Source organism: Bos indicus, chromosome 5 (assembly GCF_029378745.1).
Source record: "Bos indicus isolate NIAB-ARS_2022 breed Sahiwal x Tharparkar chromosome 5, NIAB-ARS_B.indTharparkar_mat_pri_1.0, whole genome shotgun sequence".
Taxonomy (NCBI): Eukaryota; Metazoa; Chordata; class Mammalia; order Artiodactyla; family Bovidae; genus Bos; species Bos indicus.
In genome coordinates, this window is record NC_091764.1 from 24877833 (window position 1) to 24904638 (window position 26806).

At 41.3% G+C, this 26806-nt stretch overlaps 1 protein-coding gene across 3 annotated transcripts in view; it reads right to left on the reverse strand.

The window, feature by feature from the left end:
* FGD6 (FYVE, RhoGEF and PH domain containing 6) overlaps positions 1–26806 on the reverse strand; it is a 107242-nt gene that overhangs the window by 22136 nt on the left and 58300 nt on the right. For all 3 annotated transcript variants that reach the window (XM_070788967.1, XM_019960367.2, XM_019960366.2), the window contains exons 6-9: positions 21053–21204; positions 19284–19440; positions 18029–18116; positions 3286–3336 (exon numbers count right to left, since the gene is read on the reverse strand). In XM_070788967.1, coding sequence (XP_070645068.1) covers positions 3286–3336; positions 18029–18116; positions 19284–19440; positions 21053–21204 — 448 coding nt within the window. The remainder of the gene's footprint in view (positions 1–3285; positions 3337–18028; positions 18117–19283; positions 19441–21052; positions 21205–26806) is intronic.

The following is a 26806-nucleotide window of genomic DNA, read 5'->3' on the forward strand; positions in this document are numbered from 1 at the left end:
GGACTTCCATCGCAGGGAGTATGGGTTCAACCTCTGATCAGGGAGCCAAGACCCAATAACCATGCAGTCTGGCCAAAAACAAAAAAGACACATTATAGACCATGCATATCAACAGTAGGAAGTCAGGATTGTTTTGCGCTGAGATTTGTGCTCTTGGAGACTACAAGGATACGAATAGGATTTAACTGGAAGCTGAGGACCATTCCAGGATAAACTGCCTTGACAGACAAGGATCCTGGGATAGGAAACCAGAATTATGAGAACCTTGAATTTAAGAAGGTCAGGGCTTAGCTGTCTTCTCTTAGTCTGACCCCAAAAGGGAAAAAAGCCTCGTGGAAGCATACTGTATCTTAGGAAATTACACACATTATTTTGTGAGTTGGGTTACTGAGCCTCACCTGTGTTTTATTCTTTTTATTAACTTCTTGCCTTTATCAAATGTTTCTGAACGTCTGTCTTACCATCTTCATTATACATATAAAGGAAAAAGTGTCCCTTGTCTCGTTTTGGGCCATGGCTGTTCTCAGCAGTATTCCCCTAGGGAATGCCTGAATATGTGTAAGAACTTTTGTTTGTCACAATGATGGGAAGGCCCACTGGCCTTTAGTGGGAAGGAGCCAGGGATGTTAAATATCCTGCAGTGCTAATTAGCAATCCCCACAAAGAAAGCTATCCCAAATGACAGCAGCACTTTCACAGAGAGAAACTGGTAGAGTGTTAAAGAGGGAAGCATACTCTCCTGAGCCTGGTGTGGCAGTGACAGTAATTATCAATGAAAGGAATAGATATATATATTTTTTAATCAATTTCTGGAAAGGGTTTGAGGTTTTTTTTGGACCAGCTACTATACCTACTGGGATTCCCCGATGGCTCAGATGGTAAGAATCTGCTGGTAATGAAGGAGATCCAGGTTTGATCCATGGATTGGAAAGATCCCCTGGAGACGGAAATGGCTACACACTCCAGTATTCTTGCCTGGAGAGTTCCATGGACAGAGGAGGCTGCTGGGCTACAGTCCACAGGGTCGCAAAGAGTTAGACATGACTGAGGGACTAACTATACCTTCCAAGGGATACTCTTTCTGGTATCGACCCTGGAGGTTTCTGTAGCCTTTAAATATATTATTGGACTTTCCTGGCAGTACAGTGGATAAGAATCCACCTGCTAATGCAGGGAACGTGGGTTCGATCCCTATCTGGGAAGATTCCACATGCCTCAAAGCAACTAAGCCTGTGTGCCACCACTACTGAGCCCATGTATTGCAGCTACTGAGGCCTGCGCACCTAGAGCCTGTGCTCTGCTACAAGAGCAGCCACCACGATGAGCGGCCTGCTCACCGCAACGAAGAGGAGCTCTGCTCATTGCAACTAGAGAAAACCCACTCACAGCAACGACGACCCAGTGCAACCAAAAATAAATGTGTTATCATCACCTTTATCCAAGGAAAGCAGTATCTTCTTGTACAGATTCCAACCACCTATCGGAATGTACTGCAGTTGGCACTTATCGTGGAAGATATCAAGAGGTGAGCCTGGACACATTCCCTGCTTTCTGACCTGCTTGACCTCCCAGTGGACAGGGACAAAGGCTTGAAGATTTAATGAATGGATGAAGTACTAAAGTTGCTGCTATTTGGTCACCTGGCCTCCAGGCTCTGACTTCTCCCACCCATTCTGCAACCCTACTTTTCCCATGTCATCCCTTTACAAGGCCCCTGTGACGCTTCCTTTAACTTTTCTGCTCACCTTCCAAAGCTATATTACCAACAGTCTCATTTTCTCTCGCCCTTGGGCAGTCTCATCACTGCACTGCACTGCCTCTGGCCATACAGTACATGTCACCATTCACTGCCTATTCTAAGCCATGTCTTTGCTGAACTGTGTAATTTCCTTTAAATAAGCTCCTTAATCTCTGCCCTGCCTCTGTTTTACTGGCAAAACGGAGCTAACAATGCACTTTCTTTGAAGGCAGAAGCCCTGGGACAGATGTTTTCTTGAGGCCTGCTCTGTTAAACTCTGTCTAAGATATTTATCTTCGTGATGTCCATTCTTCCTCTCGTCCACCATCTCCAGTCAATTCATCTCTGGTTCCGCTTTCCTCTAAGTAGAACTCTGCCTCTTCAATTCTCATGCTTTGTTCCCTCTTTCAAATGATTCTATGCTGCTCAGCGCATTCTTACTTTAAAGCTATCTGCTTTGTTCTTTACCTGAAGGGTATCACAGACGTCCTTCTTCAACTAAACTATGTTCACCAAAGACAAGAAGCATGTTCTATCCCCCACTCCAATCTTTTCCTTTAAAAAAGCACCCTTTAAAGCACAACCCTTGTGAAAGAAGATGTTAGAGAAAAAGAAGTAAAATGATTAATAGAATGAATAAGAATCTCTACAAAATGGGTTAAAGACCTTTCAGCTTTGTAATCTGATAATGTAAAGGAGGATGCACAAGAATGTGATCAAAATTCATAAGATGAACGTAGTGGAGATGGATTTGTCTAGGGTGTTTCTGTAGATTGGAACCAGGGATATACCTATGACATTCAAAAGAGGTAGTTTGGGAGTAAACAGAAAAAAACACTACTATCCCAAATGGAATTAAATCCTTGTGTGTGTGTGTGAAACAGAGAGAAAGAGGGAGAGAGACAGACATACTTGCATGCACATGCGCGCGCACGCGCGCGTACACACACACACACACACACACAGTGGATTATCCCATGAATATCAGTGAATCCCTTGTACTGTACTAGACTATTTCCGATAAGTACTATTGGGGTAAGGAGTGGAAGGATGGCAAACCTAATGCCCATCTTTAAACAGTCCCAGAATAATAGATTATTTTAGACCTTACCTCTAATTTGTATTGTTTGGTCACTTCAGGGACTCATGATTTTAAAGCCTGAAAGGATGCTGCAGATCAACTGGTTCAATCTCTGCCTTCGAAAGCTGGTGGACATTTACTGAAGGTGAACGCACCCTGGCACAGACAGACTGAGCCCAGGAGGACGACGCTTCCTGATCACACACTATGCTGGGACCACCCTCTCAGGAGGCTGGCTCCCATGGCTGCCTGACCATGGGCATCTTTGGTCCCTATAATTTCACCTGCTTCCAGGCCACTAACACTTTATCTAGTTCTATCTTCATCTGCCCAAAACAGAGTTTAAAAAGGCTTGTTATGAATAAAACACAGTTTTGTATATGGGTTTTGTTACATTTTTACTTTCTAGGTCCAAATGAATGTAACATAAAAACTTCTAACACATAAGACCACAGAAATCATTTACCTTGAGTGTCTCTGTAATCTCCAGAGTCTTCTAAGAGATTTTTCAAATAATCTAGAAAAGGTGAAAAAAATACATATATAGTACTTAGTACAATAAAGCACTAAGGAAAAAAAAATTAGTCAGCCTTATTAGTCAGACCAATAAGTCAGCCTTATTGGTTAGTATACACATTCATTCTGGTTGTGCTAACTTTCTAAAAATGGAAGAATAAAGCCCTGGGGTCAATTTGAAATCAGGACACAGAATCAGAGCTAAGAAAGAGCCTACAGGTTGCACTGGTGATTTTAGAGATGAGTAACCAGGCTACTGAGGACACGTCTCACCCAAGTAATCCCACCTCTTTGTGGCAGAGCCAGGATCAGAATCCAGGTCTCCAGATGACCAGCTCAACACTTTTACTCCAACACACAGTAAATACCTTAATCCCAAGATCAGATGTACGTCTACTTCCAAAATCCAAGCATTAATAAATTGAATGCCTAAGGGACTCAGATTCATCAATCTTAAGAGTCTAATAATGCCCAGAATACATACCCAAAAAATGCAATATGTGTGTCTAGACCAGTGGTTCTCAAACGGGGGCAACTTTGCCCCACACCCACCTCCCAAGACATTTGAAAACGACTGAAGATATTTCTGATGATCACAACTGGGTGAACGGGGACACCACTGGCATTGAGGGGTTAGAGGCCAGAGATGCTGCTTAACATCTGCCAAATGCGCAGGATCGTCCTAATGTCAACATTAGGGCGTTGTCAACAGGGCTGCAGTAAAGAAACCCTGGTCCAGATGGTCTGTAAATGAGCGACATGGTACACAGCAGCTCTTGCAACACAAAATAAATTAAGGCAATAGGTTATATTTAATAAGTCTTTAACACCAAGGAATATTGCTGGATTTCAAAGTGACACTTCCAGTTGAGAAATGCTGAACGACTTAACTACCAAATTAAAACAAATCCCATTTCCTGTAATTTCAAGACCCCACTACATGGTCCCTGTTGACTGTTCTGATTTTCTTTCTTGCTACTGCCTTACACCAGCCCTTTGTTCTTATTAAAATTTGATTCTACACAATTTATTAAACACTTCCTATGTGTTCCCTGGCTCTATACTTTTTGTCTTTAATGCACCCTTCTTCTGAATCCTTTCTTGTCTCTGCATATAAAAATTCTACTCATAATTCATCAAGGCTCATCTCAAATTCCTCCTCCCCTACCAAACTTTCCATTTGAAAGAAATATTCTTTCCCTTTGAATAATATAACACAGCAGTTACTCACTGTATGCCTTCTATCATTTTTTTTTTCATTAGATTCAAGGCTCCTTGTGGGCAGGGCCTGCCCACATCTGATACCATCTTTCTCTCATACCACTTAGCCAGAGACGTGGCATACAAGGGACAAGAAATACTTAATGATTTTTTTTTTTTAAGATTTTTTTCATATAGGATTTTGTCTTAGTGGGTAAAAGGCAGTAAAAGCTAAAATCAATCCTAATTCCTGTGGGAGCTTAGAAATGGAAAGAGGAAAGGCATATTAAAAGACTGAATGCATTTTATCAGATCCAGTCTCCACTAGGAGATACCGCAGATGACATTAAGCCTCTCTGAGCCACAGCACAGGTTCTATCGTTCCAGAGACCATCACACCACTTGCGCTCCCCAGGTGGCGCTAGTGGTAACGAACACGCCTGCCAATGTAGGAGACCTAAGAGATGCAGTTTCGATCCCTGGGTCAAGAAGATCTCCTGGAGGAGGGCATGGTAACCCACTCCACTAGCCTGGAGAATCCCATGAACAGAGGAGCCTGGCAGGCTACAGTCCATGGGGTTGCAAAGAGTCAGACACGACTGAAGTGAGTTAGTACCATGCAATCTCCACTTAGCAATATTATGGAACAAATACAATTTCATCCCATGGATTTATGAAGTCATGCTCAAAAAGGCACAAAGAGAAACTTGGATATTGGTGCCAGCTTTTCAAACTTAATAGATGACATAAACATACACACCCAGCTGTTGAAACTATACGTCTTTGAGACACTGATCTAAGAACCTGTGAGTCTAGACATGCACACTGTAACTACCCAGCCCTGGCAGTGAGTCACCGTGAGATACTGTGGGAGACAGCACTAAGCTTCTGTGAGCCACAGCAGAAGTTCTATCTCACCAGAGGCCATCACAAGCAATTTAGATCCCAAACTAATCCGAACACACATTGGAGAGCATTCTTCCAATCAAATAAGAAAGTCTCCAAAACTAACAAAATATATTGACCGTACACTGTACTTAGCCTCACCCAGGGATGAAAAATGAATTTAATCTCACTCTGACCCCATCAGAATGCATTCCCTGTATAAGTCATCTTTTGTGAATTCAAATATTTAATGTTTCCATGAGAGTGACAGGGTTAGGAAGAAAAACGTACTCTTTTTAGGCTACATCATTAGTCAAAAGGGATGTTCCTTTAAGCCTGGGGGAGCAGAAGAGCACATGAACGAAAGCAGATTTACCTAAGCATCAGATTCACAGCAAGTTCCTATTTTGTCTTTGATTCTTATTCTTTAATACAGAAACATATCTATGCAAACTGAGACATTTCTCTAAACCAAAAGCGGTCACTGGAGGTTGTCCGTATTAGGAAATCCTGACCTCAGAATCACTATGCTGAGCCTGATAAGTTTCTGAGTTGCATTTTCTTCCCTTGTACTCAAGTTCAGCTACTGCTCGCCAACCTAAACTTTTAGGAACAAAGTGGAAAGACACAAATTGGCTGGGCAAAAACCCCACCATGAAGCTGTTGCAAAATCATACTATTAATCAAGAAGATAATGGGGTTAGGTTTACTTTCCTTGCCAATTAAAAAAAAAAAACAACTTAAAATTCACCTTTCAAAATTCAGCTTTCCAGAAGTGAATTTTAGAATTTCAACTTTCTAATGTATTCATCTGTATTTTCAGGTTATCTCATTGCAGTACATCTTCCTTTTGAGAACTTTTACCTTTTCTAGGAAGACCCAACCATGAGCCCCTCAGTTAAGAATCACTCCATGCCTTAACTACAGAATGAGCAGGAGACTGATCACCCTCTGAGTCAGATGGAAGGAGCAATGAAATCACCAGCTGTCCCAGTGACTGTCATAAGCCAGGTGAAACACAGGAAGGGAGACCAGACAGACACGCCTGCATTGGTCATGTGGAATTGTTCACTACATATCATTTAGGTCCTAGTATCCTGCTGGCCACCTGATACGAATAACTGACTCATTTGAAAAGACCCTGATGCTGGGAAAGATTGAAGGCAGGAGGAGAAGGGGACAACAGAAGATGAGATGGTTGGATGGCATCACCGACTCGATGGACATGAATTTGAGCAAGCTCCAGGTGTTGGTGATGGACAGGGAAGCCTGGTGTGTTGCAGTCCGTGGAGTTGGACACGACTGAGCAACTGAACTGAACTGATCCCGCTGGCGATCATTTTAAAAAATGAGAACACAGGAGTCATTTCAATTTGCCATGTTAGATTTATAGTATTCCATGTCTTTCCTGTTTTCAACAAACGAAGCAAAGAATTTTTCAAAACTTCAGTAATAAAAATGCCTCAAATGCTATTGAAGTTATTTATGTCAAAGAAAAACAGGCTGGTGAGGTCTGCATGGGCACCACAAAATGTACTTTCTGGCCACCAGGTGGCACCCTTGATTAATAAAGGTTAATTAATCCCCATAATCACCATCATCCAACAGTAGCAGCACAAAACTAATTTAGCATGTGCAGCCTCAAGGATTAAGCAAGTGAATTTTGTCCTCATATATCAGGACATAGTCTTTCATGTTCTCATAAAAGAATGAGAACCTAAAAAACACCATATCTTGTTAGAGCTCTAAGTGTTCAATACATGAACTCCTAGTAAGCCTTACCATTTCTTGATTGCCTCATCAATGAATAAGCAACTTAAAGCAGAAAACTATTCAGAGGTATAGTAACCATTTCCTAAAGAAGAGTCATCTGTGAGAATCGGGGACTTTTTAATTCAACAGCACCCAGTCAGATTCCTGGACGCTTTGCTCAGAAACGGTTGATGGCAAAGAACAGAGGAAATGAGCATATACAAAGGGTAGAGTTCCAAAGTTGAGCGTTTCAAATTTGAGAACATGGTTCTATGGTGTCAGGTATCCCTTTAAACACAAATGCTAAACTATGGATTGCAGGAGGACCAGGAGCCTGATTATTTACTCTTATATTACCAGCATCTAATAGAATATGCAATAAAATTGCATATTCAGCAAATGTTTCCTGAATTTATGATGGACTAAATGACATTCCATGTCCAGTTCTAATTGTTGCTTCCTGACCTGCATATAGGTTTCTCAAGAGGCAGGTCAGGTGGTCTGGTATTCCCATCTCTTTCAGGATTTTCCACAGTTTATTGTGATCCACACAGTCAAAGGCTTTGGCATAGTCAATAAAGCAGAAATAGATGTTATTCTGGAACTCTCTTGCTTTTCCGATGATCCAGCAGATGTTGGCCATTTGATCTCTGGTTCCTCTGCCTCTTCTAAAACCAGCTTGAACATCTGGAAGTTCATGGTTCACGTATTACTGAAGCCTGGCTTGGAGAATTTTGAGCATTACTTTACTAGCGTGTGAGATGAGTGCAACTGTGCAGTAGTTTGAGCATTCTTTGGCACTGGCTTTCTTTGGGATTGGAATGAAAACTGACCTTATATGCAGAGTACATCATGAGAAACGCTGGGCTCGAAGAAGCACAAGCTGGAATCAAGACGTCCCGGAGAAATATCAATAACCTCAGATATGCAGATGACACCACCCTTATGGCAGAAAGTGAAGAGGAACTAAAAAGCCTCTTGATGAAAGTGAAAGAGGAGAGTGAAAAAGTTGGCTTAAAGCTCAACATTCAGAAAACAAAGATCATGGCATCCGGTCCCATCACTTCATGGGAAATAGATGGGGAAACAGTGGAAACCGTGTCAGACTTTATTTTTGGGGGCTCCAAAATCACTGCAGATGGTGACTGCAGCCATGAAATTAAAAGATGCTTACTCCTTGGAAGGAAAGTTGTGACCAACCTAGACAGCATATTCAAAAGCAGAGACATTACTTTGCCAACAAAGGTTCGTCTAGTCAAGGCTATGGTTTTTCCTGTGGTCATGTATGGATGTGAGAGTTGGACTGTGAAGAAGGCTGAGAGCCGAAGAAAGCTGTACCAGAACATTGGGGGTGGGGGGCGGGGAATGAAAAGGAAAAGATTCTGGGTCTATACAGTAAAAGCCTTAACTTATTTCTAGGACAAACGAATAAAAGAAGTTACCTCATGCAAAGAGTTGACTCATTGGAAAAGACTCTGATGCTGGGAGGGATTGGGGGCAGGAGGAGAAGGGGACAACAGAGGATGAGATGGCTGGATGGCATCACCGACTCGATGGACGTGAGTTTGAGTAGACTCCGGGAGTTGGTGATGGACAGGGAGGCCTGGCGTGCTGCGATTCATGGGGTCGCAAAGAGTCAGACATGACTGAGTAACTGAACTGAACTGAAGACATTCACTTAGGGGTTACCACTTTTTGCTCCATATTTTATTAAGCAGCTGAGATGATGCTCGGAGGGTCTGATTAATTAAAAAGTGCTCCAGTCTTTGCTCTAATTTTCCTGCTTCTCAAATATGGAGAACTCAGTTGGGAACCCTTCTCAGTTCAGTATGTGGTCCAGAGCTCCCTAAGTTAGTAAAGTGACCTTTCCAGGCTCTCAGGCTCACCAATTCATGTTCTAAGAAAGCTGACAATGCCTTTCTGTGAATTAAAAAGACCATTTATTTCTCAGGACTTCCTCCAAAGTCCAGTGCTTCCTAATGCAGGAGCTATGGTTTGCTCCCTGCTCAGGGAACTAAGATCCCACATGCCTCATGGCACAGCCAAAAAGTTTAAAAAAAAAATTAAAAAGTCCAATTCTCCTGGGCTGATGCAGTCCTTCACCAGGGCACCCAATAAGGTGAGCAGAGTGAAGGCTGGACTTGGAACTCGGCAGGAGCCCATCAGGACATAGCCACTTGAGGCAACACTGGCCTATCTTAAGACTTTGATCAGTCTGTTCCAGAGGGGCATGCCCAAAGAACTCACAAACCAAACCTGATGCCAGGCTCATCGTAGGGCAAAATTTTAGAGCAGGTCTTATAATGGACAGACTCTCCCTTCAGTTCCTTTTTAGCAGAACAGGTTGGCTTGGCATATCCAGAAGGCCCTTAGAGGAATCAACCCCAGATGGAAATCTCCCAACAAATGTAAACATCCATTATTTTTACTTCATTGAGATTGCTTTTCTTCTTGGATAACATTTTCCAAGCATTAAGGCTGCCAATTTACCAAGTGAGAATCTCACATATACAGAAATGGCTTCGTTGAGGCCAAGGCCCACTTAAAGAACCTCTTATTCATATTTGGTCCCCACCAACCCAGTTATCAACGAATTGCAGTTGCAAATAAAGTATTTTGAATTGCAACAGAACTAGAGCTGAGCTAATTACAATAGGAATTTTGAATGTTATGACCCTCCCATTTCTCAAGGATGGAGCTGCCTTATATCAAGGGCTTTGGATTCCTTAGAGACGAAATTCTTTGGCTGGTGTCCAGGACAGCCCTGCCTTTCATCATGTTTTGCTCTAGAGAAAATGTTAGAATGATTTCAGATGTAGAAAATTAGCCCATGGTTTTCAAACAAACACTTGCTAGGCAGAGGTTTTAATTTTCAGAAGCAAAGTTTCAATATTCAGTGGGGATTTTTAAAAGTCATGCATTAATCTGATTCTGATCTTTTGTCATATCTGCTTATTAGCCTGTTCACAACTCAAATTTATAGCTTCAGAACACTACGGCAGATGTAACAGATGTTTTCAATATCCCATTTTTCTATCAAAATGGGAAATCCTGGATTTCTAAAACCTAGAGGGAGTTAATGCCATCCTGGACTAAAGGCCAAGATTACACGAAAAGTAATATAATATGTTGTTAAAGTTACTTATAATATAACATAAATATCTTGAACAAGATCAAAGAAACTACCTGATCTGAATTTAATCAAAGTTCAAAGGATTGGTTCCTCTGCCACATACAGAAATGGAAAAAAATACTTCAGAGGAATTTTTAAATTACACTTTTCATTATATTTTCTTCACTAGGATCCCCAATGATTCACCTTGTTTCAACACCAATGTAGTAACTTTCCACAAATAAAAGGTTTTTTACTGAAACTTTTATAGTGCATATAACAAAATAGAGACATCCCCCCCACAAATAAAACCCCAAATCCTAACAACAGCAGCAAAAACAAACAACCTGAAAGGATACATGATAGTCATCCCTGAATGGTAGAAGATGAAAAGGGACTTTTTTTTGGTATTATGTAACATACTTTTCATACACACAAAAGTGAAAGAAAGTGAAAGTCACTCAGTCATGTCCGATTCTTTGTGACCCCATGGACTATACAGTCCATGGAATTCTCCAGGCCAGAATACTGGAGTGGGTAGCCTTTCCTTCCTCCAGGGGATCTTCCCAAGCAAGGGATCAAACCCAGGTCTCCCGCATTGCAGGCAGATTCTTTACCAGTGAGCCACAAGGGGAGCCCAGAAGCGCACTTGTCCCACAGAGCCAGCCAGGAAAGGTTCCTTCCAAAAAGAGAAGGTGATGCTTACAAAAATAAATCCTCAGGATCTTCTCACTCAAACAAATGACCAGATCAATATAAATTCTAGGCAAGAAGAGGAAGAGCTGGGAGGGAACCTGAGGGGTTGGGTGTGGTTCCCAAAGAACAGGACTGTAAGCTCCATAAGGGCAGGGACCACCACTGTGTTGTACATACAGGTGCCCAGCTCAGTGCCAGCCATGTGAATACTGCTTGAATGAGAAAGTGGTCGATGAATGGAGGAGAAAATCTGCCCTTGACAGTCAGGTTTGAGGAGAGAGTCAGATAATGAATGCAGCTAGAGCAAAGGAAAGTAAGGCTTGCACAATTCTTCAGTTACAAAGAGCATGTTTAATAGTTGTGGTCTTTATACTCTGGACCAATAATTTTTTTTTCTAAAGTAAGATTTAACTTTTTAGAGCAGTTTTACATTTACCGCTAATCTGAGGAGAAGATATGAAGACTTCCTACATATCCCCCGCGCTCACACATGCATAGTCTCCCCCATCATCAACACACCCCATCAGAGTGGTGCATATGGTACAATGGAGGAACCTACACTGATACACCATAACTGCCTCAAATCCACAGTTTCCATTACAGTTCATTCTTGACTTTGGATAAATGTGTAATGACATGTATCCCTCATTGTGGTAGGATAAGTAAGTTTTCAACTTTCCTGAAAAGCAAAATAAAAGTATGTCTGCGAAATGACAGAAAATATATACAGCTATCCCTTGTTATCTGTGGGAGATTTAGTTCCAGCACTCTGCTCAGATACCAAAATCTGGATGCTCAATTCGCTTATATAAGATGGTACAGTACAGTCAGCCCTCCCTGTGTGTGGGTTGTGAGTCTGCAGATACCGGAGGCCAACTGCAGAGTCTCTGCTCCCAGTTCCTGGCCCAAGGTTCCCCAAATCTTTACAATCTTCTAAATGACAGAAGCAGCAGGAGCATCTTTTGTCCTAATATCTGGATTCCCTGGTGGCTCAGATGGTAAAGAGTCTGCCTCCAATGTGGGAGACTTGGGTTTGATTCCTGGGCGGGATGATCCACTGGAGAAGGAAATGGCAACCCACGCCAGTATTCTTGCCTGGGAAATCCCATGGACAGAAGAGCCTGGCAGGCTACAGTCTATGGGGTCACAGACAGTCAGACACACCTGAGCAATTTCCCTTTCTTTCTGTTCTTTGACTTTAGTTCTGACAAAAATGGGCTTGCCAGGACATGCTAGTGGTAAAGAACTCCCTGTCAATGCAGGAGACATAAGAAACATGGGTTCGATCCCTGGGTCTGGAAGATCCCCTGGAGGAGGGCAAGGCAACCTACTCACATTCTTGCCTGGAGAATTCCATGGACAGAGGAGCCTGGCAGGCTACAGTCCATAGGGTCACAAAGAGCTGGACATGACTGAAGTGACTTAGTGCTTGCACACACAAGCATGCGCGTGCGCACACACACCACCCCCTCCCCCTGCCCCCAAAGCTGCCTTGGGATTTCCTAGGTGACAACAAGTATCTTTTGTTGTAACAAGGTGACTCTTAGTGGGCTCCTAAATGGGGATGGGTCACCAGAAAGATCAAACCATGACTGAAACTTTCAGCACCACTCTCCATCCTCCAGGAAGGGGAGAGGGACTAGAAGTGGAGTTAATGATGGGCCATGCCTCCGTGATGAAGCCTCCATAAAAATACCAGAGGACAGGATTTGGTGGGGTTCCAGGGAGCTGGAGTACCCAGAGAGGGCATGGGAGTTCCAACCCACATACTTAGCCCTGAGTATCTCTTCCATATGAAGCTCGTTTTTATGCTTTATCATACCATTCTACAATAAACCAGTAAATGTAAACAGGTGTTCCCCTGAACTCTGTGAGCCATTCTAGCAAATTTTCAAACCTAAGGAGAAAGTCATGGGAACCCAGATTTACAGTCCATCAGTCAGAAATAGAGGTTGCAGCCCAAGACTTGTGAATGGCACCTGAAGTTTGGAAGGATCAGAGCCCACTATCTCTAGGCAGATAGTGTCAGAACTGAATTAAATAACAGCAGCAGTCTTCAACCTTTTTGGCACCAGGAACCGATTTTGTGGAAGATAATTTTCCCATGGACCAGGGGTGGGGGGATGGTTTCGGGATGATTCAAGTGCATTAAATTTATTGTGCACTTCACTTCTATTATTATTACATCAGCTCCACCTCAGATTATCAAGTGTTAGATGCCAGAGGTTGGGGACCCCTGAATTACAGGACACCAAGCTGGTGCTGAAGAGAATCGCTTGGTATAGGGAAAAAAAGCCCATATATCTGGTGTTAGTAGTGTTGAGTGTGGTGGTGTGAGAGCCAACGGGAGACACAGGAGGAGTGTGTTTTTTCCCAAGGTCTTCTTGGAAGGGGGCCTGATAAGAACACCATGACCAGTAGGAAGATACTGCCATAACTTGGCATGACTTTAGAAAGATCTGGCCTGAATCATAAAAAGGGAAATGGAAAGAGCAGGAAGCAGAGCAGAGAAAAACTAGTCAGCAAATCCTACGACCGAGGCAAGATGAGGAAAGGGAAGCATTTCAGTCCTTTCCCACAGGTTTGTTTCTGGATAACCGGAAGACTTGTTTTTACTCTTAAAAGCAATTTATCGATCCATCCATCCAACAAATGTTCACTGGCACTACCATATAGGAATTCTCAACCTCATAAAAAGGAACACGGCTTATTTCTCTGAGCCCTTTCAGTTTATTGAGTCCCTGTTATGTTCCAGAATCTATGCAGGCAGAGTTAGGATAAAAAAGATAGTCTCTACCCTGAACTGATGAGGAGGTAGAAAATAAAAATTAATGTTGTTTCTTCAGCAGCATCTGCGCACTTAAAAAAAACCACTCCCTCACTGTTGCTTCAAGATCCCCCTTTGTCCTAACTCCAAACAGGGTTTGGGCACCACACAGACATAAAGATCTGGCCAGATCCACTGGTCTTAAGTGGCCAAAATAAAGGCAGAATTTACAAGTTTCTCTTCTTAAATTAAGTCACTTTATTTTACTACTTAAAAAAAAAAATCTGATCTTAAGCATTTCATTACACAATAGACATTTTCTTGGATCCTATTTTGAGTTGAGCTTAAAAAAACATTATCAAGAATTTACTTGGAAATTTTACTACAATGAAGGAAGAGAGAGCCTAAAAAAATAACCACTAAAAACCCAAATTAGGTTCTGAAGAAAACACTGCATGACAACAGGCTGGTTGTTTGAACAGGAGGCAGGACTGCTGTATCCAGGGATTTCCAGTTACCTCTCTCTAGAAGAATTCCAAAAGAAACCATCTTATCTGCACTCCATCCCTGCATTTCTCAATCTTCCCTTCCCCAGAAGCCAAAGTGGGCACAAATCTACTTACACCAAGCCGGGCAGGAATCCTTCCCTTTCTCTGCCCAATAAATCAAAGTTGTCAGGAGTTGTCTCAAATAGTCTCACTCTTTCTTTCTGTGCCCCTGTCATTTCTAAAATGGAAATAAAAGTACTTCCCTCATAGGGTTGTTGGGAGGATTAAATCATTGAGTTTGTTTATCCAAAGATGAGGATCCAGCTAATTCACACATCTGAATTGATGCTAACCTAAGACCTGAAGTCCAACTTCTAAAAAATCTAAATGCATAGACAGGGGCACTTTGATAACTAAAGCAGAAATATCTTGCAAGGAAAAGAAAAATCAGAACATGACAAAAAGGAGTATTGGAAAGTCAGAGTTTTAAGTAAAAAGACATATAAAACAAACTGTTGGCATCAATTCCCATATGTCCTTAGGATTATATGATCATAGATTCTTCAGTTAATACTATTTGTGTTGCTGGGGCAGGACATTTCACCTCTCTGGAGAAGAGAACATCCCTGAAATTCTCTCTCTCAATATTGTTCTTTAGGCTAAAGATATTTTGGTTAAAAGGATGCCTTAAATGTAGCTTAAAATCAACAAAAATTATTTCCTAAATAGCTTTCAAGTGATCCCAAACTGACCCAGATACATTGGGTACACTAAATTATGAATTATTAATTAAAGACTTACTCATCAGGACTTCCTGGGGGTCCAGAGGTTAAGAATCCGCCTGCCGGTGCAGAGGATATAGGTTTGATCCCTAGTCTGGGAAAATCCCATATGCTGCACAGGAAATAATCTGTGTGCCACAACTACTGAGTTGCACTCTAGAGCCCGTGCTCCACAACAAGAGAAGCCACTGCGATGAGAAGCCCTGCATCGCAACAAGGAGTAGCCACTACTTGGCACAGCTAGAGAGAGCTCGTGGACAGCAACGAGGCCCAGAGAAGCCACAAAACAACAACAACAACAACAACTCACTCACTGACCTCAAGGGGTTTATAATCAAACTAAGGAATCAATATTCAAGTCATACAAATATTAGCAAATAAACAAGACACCAAATAAATCTTTACTAAGTCACACTGCACTGACACGAAGGATCAAGGAGAACTGAAGTAATCCGAGATGGCTTTGGAGGGATGGGGGACTCAGGTCAGGGGGGAGGAAGGGAAGAATCTGAATCAATGGAAGAAAAGGCACAGAATGAATATGAAGTCTTTGCTTTACAAAGTCTATGTTCTTTCTTTAACTTTAGTCCTGACTTTGCAACCTTGAACAAGTCATTTACCTTTCAATAAATCCACAATTATTAAGAGTCTACTATATATAAAGTATTGTACATCATTTAAATAATGTAGATTTTCCAAGTTAAGAAATGGGGGGGGGGGGGGGGGCTTTAAGATTAAAGAAAACACAGCTCAAAACTAACTCCAATCTCATATCATCTTGGTTATAAAACAATGAAACAAGTGAAACCTGTTCTCTTAAAGAGAATTTTTAAAACTTACTGTTGCTATTTCACCATTCATCAATTAAAATCAAACCCAGCATGAAACCTACATTAAACACATGTGTAACTTTTACTTGGATCAGTCATAGTGTGGGAAAAAAATATTTTTACATGAAAATTTCAGAACCTTGCTCCATTCTTCTCCCATTTGAAAACCATAGTTGTCTTTTGCCACTAAAAACAGTACTTAATTCAACAGCTGTAGAAATAGCCTGAGCCCTTCAATAGCTCATTTATGATAAAGCACTGAATTTATCTAGCAAAAACACAACACATGCATGGGCACTTCCTTTTGCCCTGTGTATTCCAAATCTCTGCCAACTGCAGAGGAAAGAAAGTACAGATGGACAGGATATCCTGAAATTATTTGGTTTGCCTTATGTCAGTCCAGAGAGAAATCCAGTGCCTGATTCACAGCAAGAAATTCAAATTAAGTAGAAATATCTAGGGTAGCCAGTCCTGGGGCTGAAGGCAGGCATTCCTCACCAGTGGTTCACCAGGGAAGCTTGGAAGGATGGCTTTGCCTAAAGGGAAATCAAGAAATCTTGGCTTTCCAGAATTCACTTCCCTCATTCCATTAAGCTCTTGGCTTAAGAGAAAGTGATTAAGGATAAAAGCATGCATGCCATTTCTTAAGAACACTAACAGGAACCAAGTACCTCAAAACCTATTACATAAAATTTCAACTGACTGAATTTAGAGTTGTGGAGGCATTTGAATATTCTTGTGTATTTGGACACAATTCCTTTAAAACAAATTTTTTTTTGGTATGCAGGATCTTAGTTCCCAGACCAGGGATTGAACCTGTACCCCCTGCATTGGAAGAAGGGAGTTTTAACCACAGACATACAGAGAAGTTCTAGAAACAACTCTTAATGGTACTATATATATATTAAGGTATTGCACATCCAGTACATTTCCATAAATACCACAGAGGACCTAGTAGTATGTGTTTGATACTATGCTTGGTACTGAGGCTATATTGGCTTTTTTGTAATGCCAAACAACTTAATATGTGAAATATGCATAGCTATGGTGAAGATTTAAAGAGCCAATGAATATAAAGTCCTGAGCCTCCATTCAAATCATAGCTTTCTTTTCCTTCTTCTTTTTTAAATGATTACATTGGTAAACAAGACACGCAGCCCGGTAATCTTGAAGCTGTAGAAGATACAGACAATGGCCTGACATAGTGACGGTGATGATGATGATGATAAGGATCTAATAATAGGAGTTAATACTTATTTAGACTTTACTATGAGCAATGCTTGTGGCTCAGACGGTAAAGTGTCTGCCTGCAGTGTGGGAGAGCCGGGTTCAATCCCTGGGTTGGGAAGATCCCCTGGTGAAGGAAATGGCAACCCACTCTAGTACTCTTGCCTGGAAAACTCCATGAAAATTCCTGGAAAATTCCAGGAGCCTGGTGGGTTACAGTCCATGGGGTCGCAAAGAATCGGACACGACTGAGCAACTTCACTTTCACTATGAGCAAGGCATTACTCTAAGCACATAGCTCATCAATCAATCCTTATAATAACCCTCTGAAGTAAGTGACTAGGGCCATGGTGAAAAACTGTAAGTGTTTTAAGTGGCTCAGTTGTGTCTGACTCTTCGTGAACCCATGGACTGTAACCTGCCAGGCTCCTCTGTCCATGGAATTCTCCAGGCAAGAATACTCAACTGGGCAGCCATTCCCTTCTCTAGGGGATCTTCATAACCCAGGGATCAAACCCAAGTCTCCTGCATAGTAGGAGATTTACCATCTGAGCCACCAGGTAAGCCCCAGGGTCATGGTAGTTGATATTCAAATATGTGGGAATGATCCTCTAAACCTCATTCTTGAGTCGCTGGAAAAGCACCTTCTAGGAATTAGTAATATTAAGCAGGTAAAATGACCCAAGGTTTTGGGGCTGGGACAGTAAAAGAAGTTCTGAGCAAAACAAATTAACATGTAGAAATGCCCAGAGCAGAGAATGCACATGGATGATCGAAGAACTGGAAGAAGCTCAGTTCTGGTGATGTCTATGTGAGGCCACCAGCAATGTATAAATTCCTTGTTAGGAAAAGCAGCTACTGGATAGACAGAAAAACAGAAGTGTTCTCAGGAAAAGCAGGGTGTCCTCAGTGTGACAGGAGTTCCTTGGTTGGTAATCTGCCAGAGAAGCCCACCTGTTAGCAGCAGCCTGTACTGGGGAATCCTCTGAACCGGCTTGAGCAGGTAGTGCTTGAGGGCCAGATTAGCACAGCGTGGGCTCATCTGAAAGGAAAGGCATCCAAAGTAAACACGAACATTTTCCTCCGAAGCAAGAGACCCAGACTCAGGTGCTCGGGAAGCCAAGTTTTAAATAGCCAGCAACTCCGGGAGGGGGTTCATGGAGATACTCCCTTTATTTTAAGGCACAACTCATACGCTGAGAGGGAGACCAGAGCTGACTCATCATGGAGCCCACCCTCTCTTGCAGATAGGTCTCCGAAATCACTGACTCGTGAGGAAAATTCACAGCCCAGAAATAAAACTACTGGGAACTGGATTCAAATAAACATCAGAGCCTGTTGTCAATATACTCATAATAACAACAGTTGGTACTGGGGAGAAGGCAGAAATTCAAGACAACCTGAAAAACAGCCTTGCTAAACAAACCTCTTATAAGCCTGAAGAATGTAAACTTTCTCAGATGAACGGCTACAAAGGACAGCCCCAAATCACACTGTCAATGGAAACATTTGATTCTGGAACCCTTTTGACTTGACCATGAGGACATTTGATTCTGCCTTTAAAGTTGTTTTCTGTAGTATATATAACAGATACTGGTGCCCAATTCTGAGCCCCACCTCCAATCTCCATAACAGGTATTAACTGTGGGGAGACCACAAAATGGCCTAGGGAAAATGTCCCCGCATCCTAAGATGTCCTGGGGTTCTTAAACAGCTTAAGTGAGAAGGGAAGAGTTTTTTCAAATTTGTTCAGAGGGTTCTATTTGTTTCTAAATATATACATCCAGGGTCTGGTATGCAGGATAATTATGAAAGCATAATGATAATGCATGTTAAGAAAGCATCTGTTGTGCAAGCATCCTTAGACATTGGACGGTTAACTTCCCCCGGTCTTGTGTTTTTTTTTGGTGCCAAGGCAACAGAACAACTCACTGGACAGTGATGAGAACCTGGGCCACAGCTATATATATATATATATCTATCTATCACACTTCCATTCTTAACAGCATGAAGACTTCAGAAGAAAGGAAAAGAGGGAAGAAAAGTTGACACATAATTTTAAAGTTTAATTACCATACAAATTAGAAGAAATAAGCAATATCTTAATACTTCTAAAACTTTTCTAGTTTGGTATAAATGGAATTTACTGATAGTTTTAGCTTCAAAACAGAGAAAGTGGTAGCAAAACAGAGGATGGTAGCAAAAATACCTCAAATTCTCTAACAACAGCAGCAAAACCTGGGTTTTTCTTGCACTGCTCATCCAACAAAGCTATATTCTTATCAAATTCTTTGATGTATGTGGAATACATTTTTAGATATGGTCCCTTCTTTACAAAGATATCAGCAATTCTTTGTTGTTCCGTCCTAAGGAGTGAGAAGGGATAGACAAGAAAAAGAGTCATTACAGGATCCAAAATATATCCACTGATAAGCAGAGTCCCATTTCCAAGCCATCTGTTTATCCTTTTTTCCTCTTCTTATAAGATATATCCCCTAATGCCCACTCTTTCCCATTTCGATTGTCATCATTATATTTTGCCTGGACTCTGCCAGTTCTGACTGGTCTGCTAGTCCTGACTGGTCTTTCCTGCTTCTGTACAGCCAGAGACTTTAGAAAATTCAGATGAATTTCTAAGATAATTTTTTGTAAGACGAATGATAAAGTACGGACAGGGAAATTCTTTGTAATTACATTTTATTTTAGCATGCCTTTAAAAGAGAGCTTTTAGTCACTCCTCAGTCCTTAAACTGTGTAATTATAGTTTTAATCACTCCTTAGCCCTTAAACTGTGTAAGTATAAATTTTATACTTAGGCCGTAGTGAAGTATTAATCACTATTTAGCATATTTTCCCAACATGTAGAGGCAAGATATTTCCAAAACAGGCAGAGGTTATTTTCCTGGATTATATATAAATAAAACTTAGAGGGAAATTTTTTTATCATCAAAGTAGGTGATACACAATGTTGTTCTAATAATTTGGTGGTTACCCATGAACTTCAACAGTAAATCCAACCCCCTAAACCAAACTCACCACACATTTCCAAAGATGTCACCAAACTTTCTATTACTGTCTAAATATCATAATACTGTCTAAATATCATAACGGGCTTCCCTGGTGGCTTAGATGGCAAAAAGAATCTGCCTGCAATGTGGGAGACTGGGGTTTGATCCCTGAGTCGAGAAGACCCCCTGGAGAAGGAAATGGCAACCCACTCCAGTATTCTTGGCTGGAGAATTCTGGTGGGCTACAGTCCACAGGGTCACAAAGAGTCGGATAGGACTGAACGACTAACACTCAAATACGGGTAGTGGCAGTCAACCTTTGGTATTGTTTTCCGGTTGTGAAATCTACAGCACCTACAATAATGTCATATATGTGTAAATTTCCTAAACCAAACAGAAAAATCTCCCTATTCTCTCAGTTAAAAGCCTCCTTTAGGAAATGCAGTTTCCTCTTTTTGAGGTTCCAAAAAGAGAGATATTTAAAAATGTTTCCAACGTGAATATATCAACTAAACTCTCCTCCCAGTCTCAAAAATCTTGGATTATCAAAGGGCACCTATAGAAAGTTAAATTGGCCAAAGATAGGCCCTTCTTGCTTTTGAGACAACATTACTAAAGAATTAAAAAATGTAGTGTACTGAGCTGAGTGCACCAGTGAATTCTGGCCATCTAACGTGATCAATCTAGGGGACTTCCCTGGCAGTCCAATGGTTAAGACTACAAGCCTCCACTATGCAGGGGGCACAGGTTCAATCCCCAGTCGGGGAAATAAGATCCTGCATGATGTGCTGTGTGGTCAAAAATAAATAAATAAATAAAGTGATCAATCTACAGGTAATTCTTATGCCAAGAAAATTCAACATATTGAATAAACACAATGTAAGGAACAACAAGTCTTTGTCACATGCAGGTCCCTTCTGCCTTTATCTAAAATTGGAAACTCTGGGAAAGCGGGTCGGCCCATTTTTACCAGTTTGACATTCTTTCCTCCAGCTCCTTCAGGAGATCCCGATTGAGCTCATACAGCTGAGGCAAGTAGTACAGGATCTGGTTTAGGATCCGGTCCTCAATCACTGGTTTCCCAAGTTGCCTGGAAGCATGGGCTACTGCATCCCGGAAATCCTGTTACAGTTCAGAGGAGGAAAAACAATGTATACACACATACCACTTAATATAATGAAAAGCTTTTCCCCCAGTCACTCTCTTTACCACAACAATATGAACTGCAAACTGTATTTCCCATGTAGAGTTCAAACTGAAAGCACCCACTTCCTCTTACCCCACTTACTTGGATAAGAAAGTACACATACATACATACACACATACACACATACACACACACACCCCGAGTGGCTGGAGTGGATGTTTGGTTTTTAAACAGAACATGATATTTCTCTTAAATCTTTTGGTTTGATCTCCAAACTTAGCAATTATATTAAGGAGGTATCTGCAAATTATACCGGAACTCTTAAGTAGTCCTCAAAATTATTCTAATACTGCTATATGGACAAAATCCATTTATTTAAAAGTTCCCAGAAGATCTTAATTAATTTTACATTGGGAGCATCCTTTTGTCCACTTTCAGTAATTATTTGCTAACTGCTGGAACATTCTAACTGAGGCATTTAGAGGGTGATACATTCTTGATAATCAGAGAATATTGGATGTAAGCCCTTGTTCCTATTCTACTGTATCTCATTGAGCTAGCTCCATTTTACTCATCAGTTAAATGGGTTGTAAGACTTTAATTAGATACTACACACAAAGCTTTCTGCAATGTATTTGGCACATAGACGCAACAAAACATTTTAACTCTGGACTTGAAACTCTCTCTTCCCTCTATCCAACCTCCCCATAAATTCACCAGAATTTATAGAAATTAAAAATTTTTCTCATCACACATTCTTTTTCCTTGACTTTTCCCTATAATAAGACTATTTATACCATGTTTTAAGACAGGTCCACCCTACCCCACCCTCTCTCTCCAGAGAACTTGGAAAGGGTGAGGCTGGAGATGGTACCTGGCCAGAATTCAATATATTTTGAGGCGTACCCTCAGGGGATAAGTAAGACAATAGCAAACTGTATCACAGTCCTGAGGATTCAAAAAAAGATTGTTCCTTCTTAGAAAGGAATTTAATTAAAAACCTTAAGGCAAAGGCTGGGTAAAACAGACTCTTTACTAGGCTTTATCTTTTTTCTCCTTTCTAACTGCTTCCCTTCAGGAATTCACTGGGCAAATCAAAAATCAAAACAAAGACCCTGATTTCTACCCTGATCCCTTTTAATAGCTACCCCATACATACACACACTAACCATTAGTATCAGTATTTCTTGAGCTTCTTGTGAAGGACAACAAACTCATATCTAATTTGAAAGTAAATAAAAGCTACCAGAGTAATGAAAATAAAAACAACAGTAAACAAATGGAACGTAATTAAACTTAAAAAGTTTCTGCAAAGCAAAGGAAACCATAAACAAAAGGAAAAAACAATCCACAGAATGGGAAAAATATCTGCAAATAAAGTGACCTACAAAGAATTAATCTCCAAAATATACAACTAGCTCATGCAGCTCTATGTCAATAAAAACAAACAATCCAATCAAAAAATGTACAGAAGATCTAAATAGGTATTTCTCCAAAGAAGACATACAGATATCCAAGAGGCTCATGAAAAAATGCTCAACATAACCAATGACCAGAAAAATGCAAATCGAAACTACAGTGAAGTATTACCTCATACTTTATTTTATTGGACTCCAAAATCACTGCAGATGGTGACTGAAGCCATGAAATTAAAAGATGCTTGCTCTCTGGAAGAAAAGCTATGACCAACCCAGATAGCATATTAAAAAGCAGAGACATTACTTTGCCAACAAAAGTCTGCCTAGTCAAAGATATAGTTTTTCCAGTGGTCATGTATGGATGTGAGAGTTGGACTATAAAGAAAGCTGAGTGCAGAAGAATTGATGCTTTTGAACTGTGGTGTTGGAGAAGACTCTTGAGAGTCCCTTGGACTGCAAGGAGATCCAACCAGTCCATCCTGAAGGAAATGAGTCCTGAATATTCATTGAAAGGACTGATGTGGAAGCTCAAACTCCAAAACTTTGGTCACCTGATGTGCAGAACTGACTCACTGGAAAGGACCCAGATGCCGGGAAAGATTGAAGGCGGGAGGAGAAGGGGACGACAGAGGATGAGATGGCTGGATGGCATCACCGACTGAATGGACATGAGTTTGAGTAAGCTCCGGGAGTTGGTGATGGACAGGGAGGCCTGGCGTGCTGCAGTCCATGGGGTTGCAAAAAGTCAGACACAACTGAGTGACTGAACTGAATCACCTTATACAGGTCAGGATGGCATCATCAAAATATCTACAAATAATAAATGCTAGAGAGTCTGTGGAGAAAAGGGAACCCTCCTACACTGTGGGTGGGAATGTAAATTGGTACAGCTACGAGGGAAACAGTATGGACGCTCCTTAAAATACTAAAAACAGAACTACCGTACGATCCAGTAATCCCATTCTTGGGCATCCATCAGGAGAAAATCATACTTCAAAAGGATACATGCAAATGTTTATTGCAGCACTATTTGCAATAGTCAAGAAATGGAGGGGACTTCCCTAGTAGTCAAGTGGTTAAGACCCTTGTTTCCACTGCAGAAAGCAAGAGTTCAACCCCTGCTTGAGGAACCAGATTTTGTGATTCTGCATGTCACCCCATACAACCAAAGGGAAAAAAAAGAAAAAAATGACTCCTCTTCTAAGGTATATTTTAGACAAGTCAAATGCTATGCTCAACAAGTGCTAATAAACCCTTCACTTAGTGCTCAGTGTGTTCAGTTGTTGTGTCCAACTCTTCAAGATTCCATGCACTGTAGCCCACCCAAGGAATCTTCCAGGCAAGAATACTGGAGTGAGTTACCATTTCCTCCTGCAGGGGATCTTTCCACGTCTCCTGTGTCTCCTGCATTGAAAGGCGCATTCTTTACCACTAAGCCACCTGGGAAGCCCTCAGTACCTTTATCAACCCCAAATAGTCATATTAACCCATAGGAACCAAACTACTTCCACCAGTAACTAAAGAACTACTTTTACAACTAATTACTGTAATATAAAATAAGAATTTACTACTTGTATAAACTAAAATTCAGAAAAACACACAAAAAAACTCCACAAACCAAATGGATTGGGGCCAAATTCCACCTCCAAACAGCTTGTTTTTATCAGCACTCACATATAGTAAGAGAAAATAGAGCTAACTTAACATTTTTGACAGTCATCAGGATTTCCATCAGGCAGAACTATAGAGAATGTGTTTACATATCACAAATAACATCCTCAACTGTAAATATACTCAAAGCACTATAACTAAACATCTTCTATGGCATTTTTCATTTTCCCAGTTCAAAGACTAATATAATTAAGATGCAAGAGTTCCTTTTTCAGCAAAACAAGAAGCACTGTCCTTTCTTCTGATAGGTTAAATGATGGATATGTTTGTCCCCTGGCAGGAGGATAACTTTTATTTTCCAGTTAGAAGGCATTTCCTCAGCCAGGACAGTGACAGCAGACATTAGCTGCTAAGCAGCTTAAGGACCTGTTTGACACAGCTTTGCTAGACTCTGCATTCCATGTCTGCCACCACTGCCAAAAAGGAAACTGGTTTATTTAAGACACAGTCAACAGAGACCAGCTAGTATGCTGCACTGACGAGTAAGGTGGTCACCTCTAACTGGGGGTCCCTGACACATACCTGGCAAAACTGTGGGGGTTTTTTTGAAGTATTATTGGGTAATGTCAGCAGTTCTGCAGGAATGAATGGCCAAAGATGCCATTTTGGGGGCTTGTACTGTGCTTTTCTTGGAAGAAAAGCTATGACCAACCTAGACAGCATATTAAAAAGCAGAGACATTACTTTGCCAACAAAGGTCCGTCTAGTCAAAGCTATGGTTTTTCCAGTAGTCATGTATGGGTGTGAGAGTTGGATCATAAAGAAACTCAGCACCAAAGAACTGATGCTTTTGAACCATAGTGTTAGAGAAGACTCTTGAGAGTCCCTTGGACTGCAAGATCAAACTAGTCAATCCTAAAGGAAATCAGTCCTGAATATTCATTGAAAGGACTGATGCTGAAGCTGAAGCTCCAATACTTTGGCCACCTGATGTGAAGAGCCAACTCACTGGAAAAGACCCTGATGCTGGGAAAGATTGAAGGCAGGAGAAGGGGACAACAGAGGATGAGATAGATGGCATCACCAACTCAATGGACATGAGTTTGAGGAGGCTCCGGGAGTTGGTGATGGACAGGGAAGCCTGGCATGCTGCAGTCCATGGGGTTGCAAACAGTTGGACACAACTGAGCAACTGAACTGAACTGTGAGGCATGCAGGACCTTAGTTCCCAGACCAGGGATTGAGCCTGTGACCCCTGCAGTGGAAGCACTGGAGCTTAACCATTGAACCACCAGGGAAGTCCACCATGATGTATTTTTTTAAAATTATGACAGCATGTCAAAATAAAAGAGAAATAATTATAAGAGCAAAAGAAGAATGTCTATGATGACCTTCTTAACTGCACAGGGCAGCCCTGGCCCCCATCTCATTTCCCCACCCTGTGGGCCACCATCCCCTGAAAGCCATGTGCAGTGGCCACAACGCCAGATGTAACTAAGTCACACAGGAACTACACACAATCTAACTTCTCAACTCTTCATGAACCTCAACCACTGCCAAACATGTGCCACTGGAAGGAGGAAAAAAAATATTTTTAATAGAAAGGATGATTACAACATATGTCTGGTTCTTCTTCTAAATGCTAACAGCCAGGATAATTTGGGAAAGTGTGATGACACTTAAGAGCCAGAGGCAAAACTATTTTGGGGCAGAAGAATCTAAAGTTGCCAACACCCCCTTGAATAAGTCAGTGAGGACACAGGATGATAGGACTAGTACTTTCCGTTAGATCCAGAGTATAGTTTTTCACACTGGAAAAGCTGAGGAATTAAAATAAATGGGTGGAAGGGAGCTATAGTATAAAAATGTTAGGTGCTGGCATCCCTGGTGGCTCAGTGGTAAAGAATCTGCCTGCCAATGCAGAAGACATGGGTTTGATCCCTGGTCCAGGAAGACCCCGCATGCTGCGGAGCACCTAAGCCTATGCACAACTACTGAGCCTGTGTTCTAGAACCCAGAAGACAGAATTACTGAAGCCCACATGCCCTAGAGCCCATGTCCCACAAGAGAAGGCCGCGTACAGCTAGTAGAGAGGAGCCCCCACTTGCTGCAACTAGAGAAAAAGCCCATGCAGCAACAAAGTCCCAGCACAGTCAAAAATAAATAAAAATAAAATTATTTTAAAAAGTTAGGTAAATGAGTGAGTTTTTTAAAATATCAACTACATATACTTCAGTCTATTCTTCTAACATAAAACCTACCAAAGAGTCTGTATGCAAAACAAGTTCCTAATCACCACCAACCTGGCCTTTTTAGAAATAGAAATGGGTGCCTCAATTAAAAAGTGTAGTATAATATTATTCTTAATAATTTGAAGAAAACCTACAACCAGATCAACTTAAAAAAAAATACTCAGTTCCTGTGAGGTATTAACATACTAGTCTTACCACCTCTGATCTCCTGGGCAAAAGCAAGCAAAAATCAATGCAAACAAAATCGAGACTGAACATTTTAACGTAATGAAGCACAAAACAGATGGCCTTGTTCA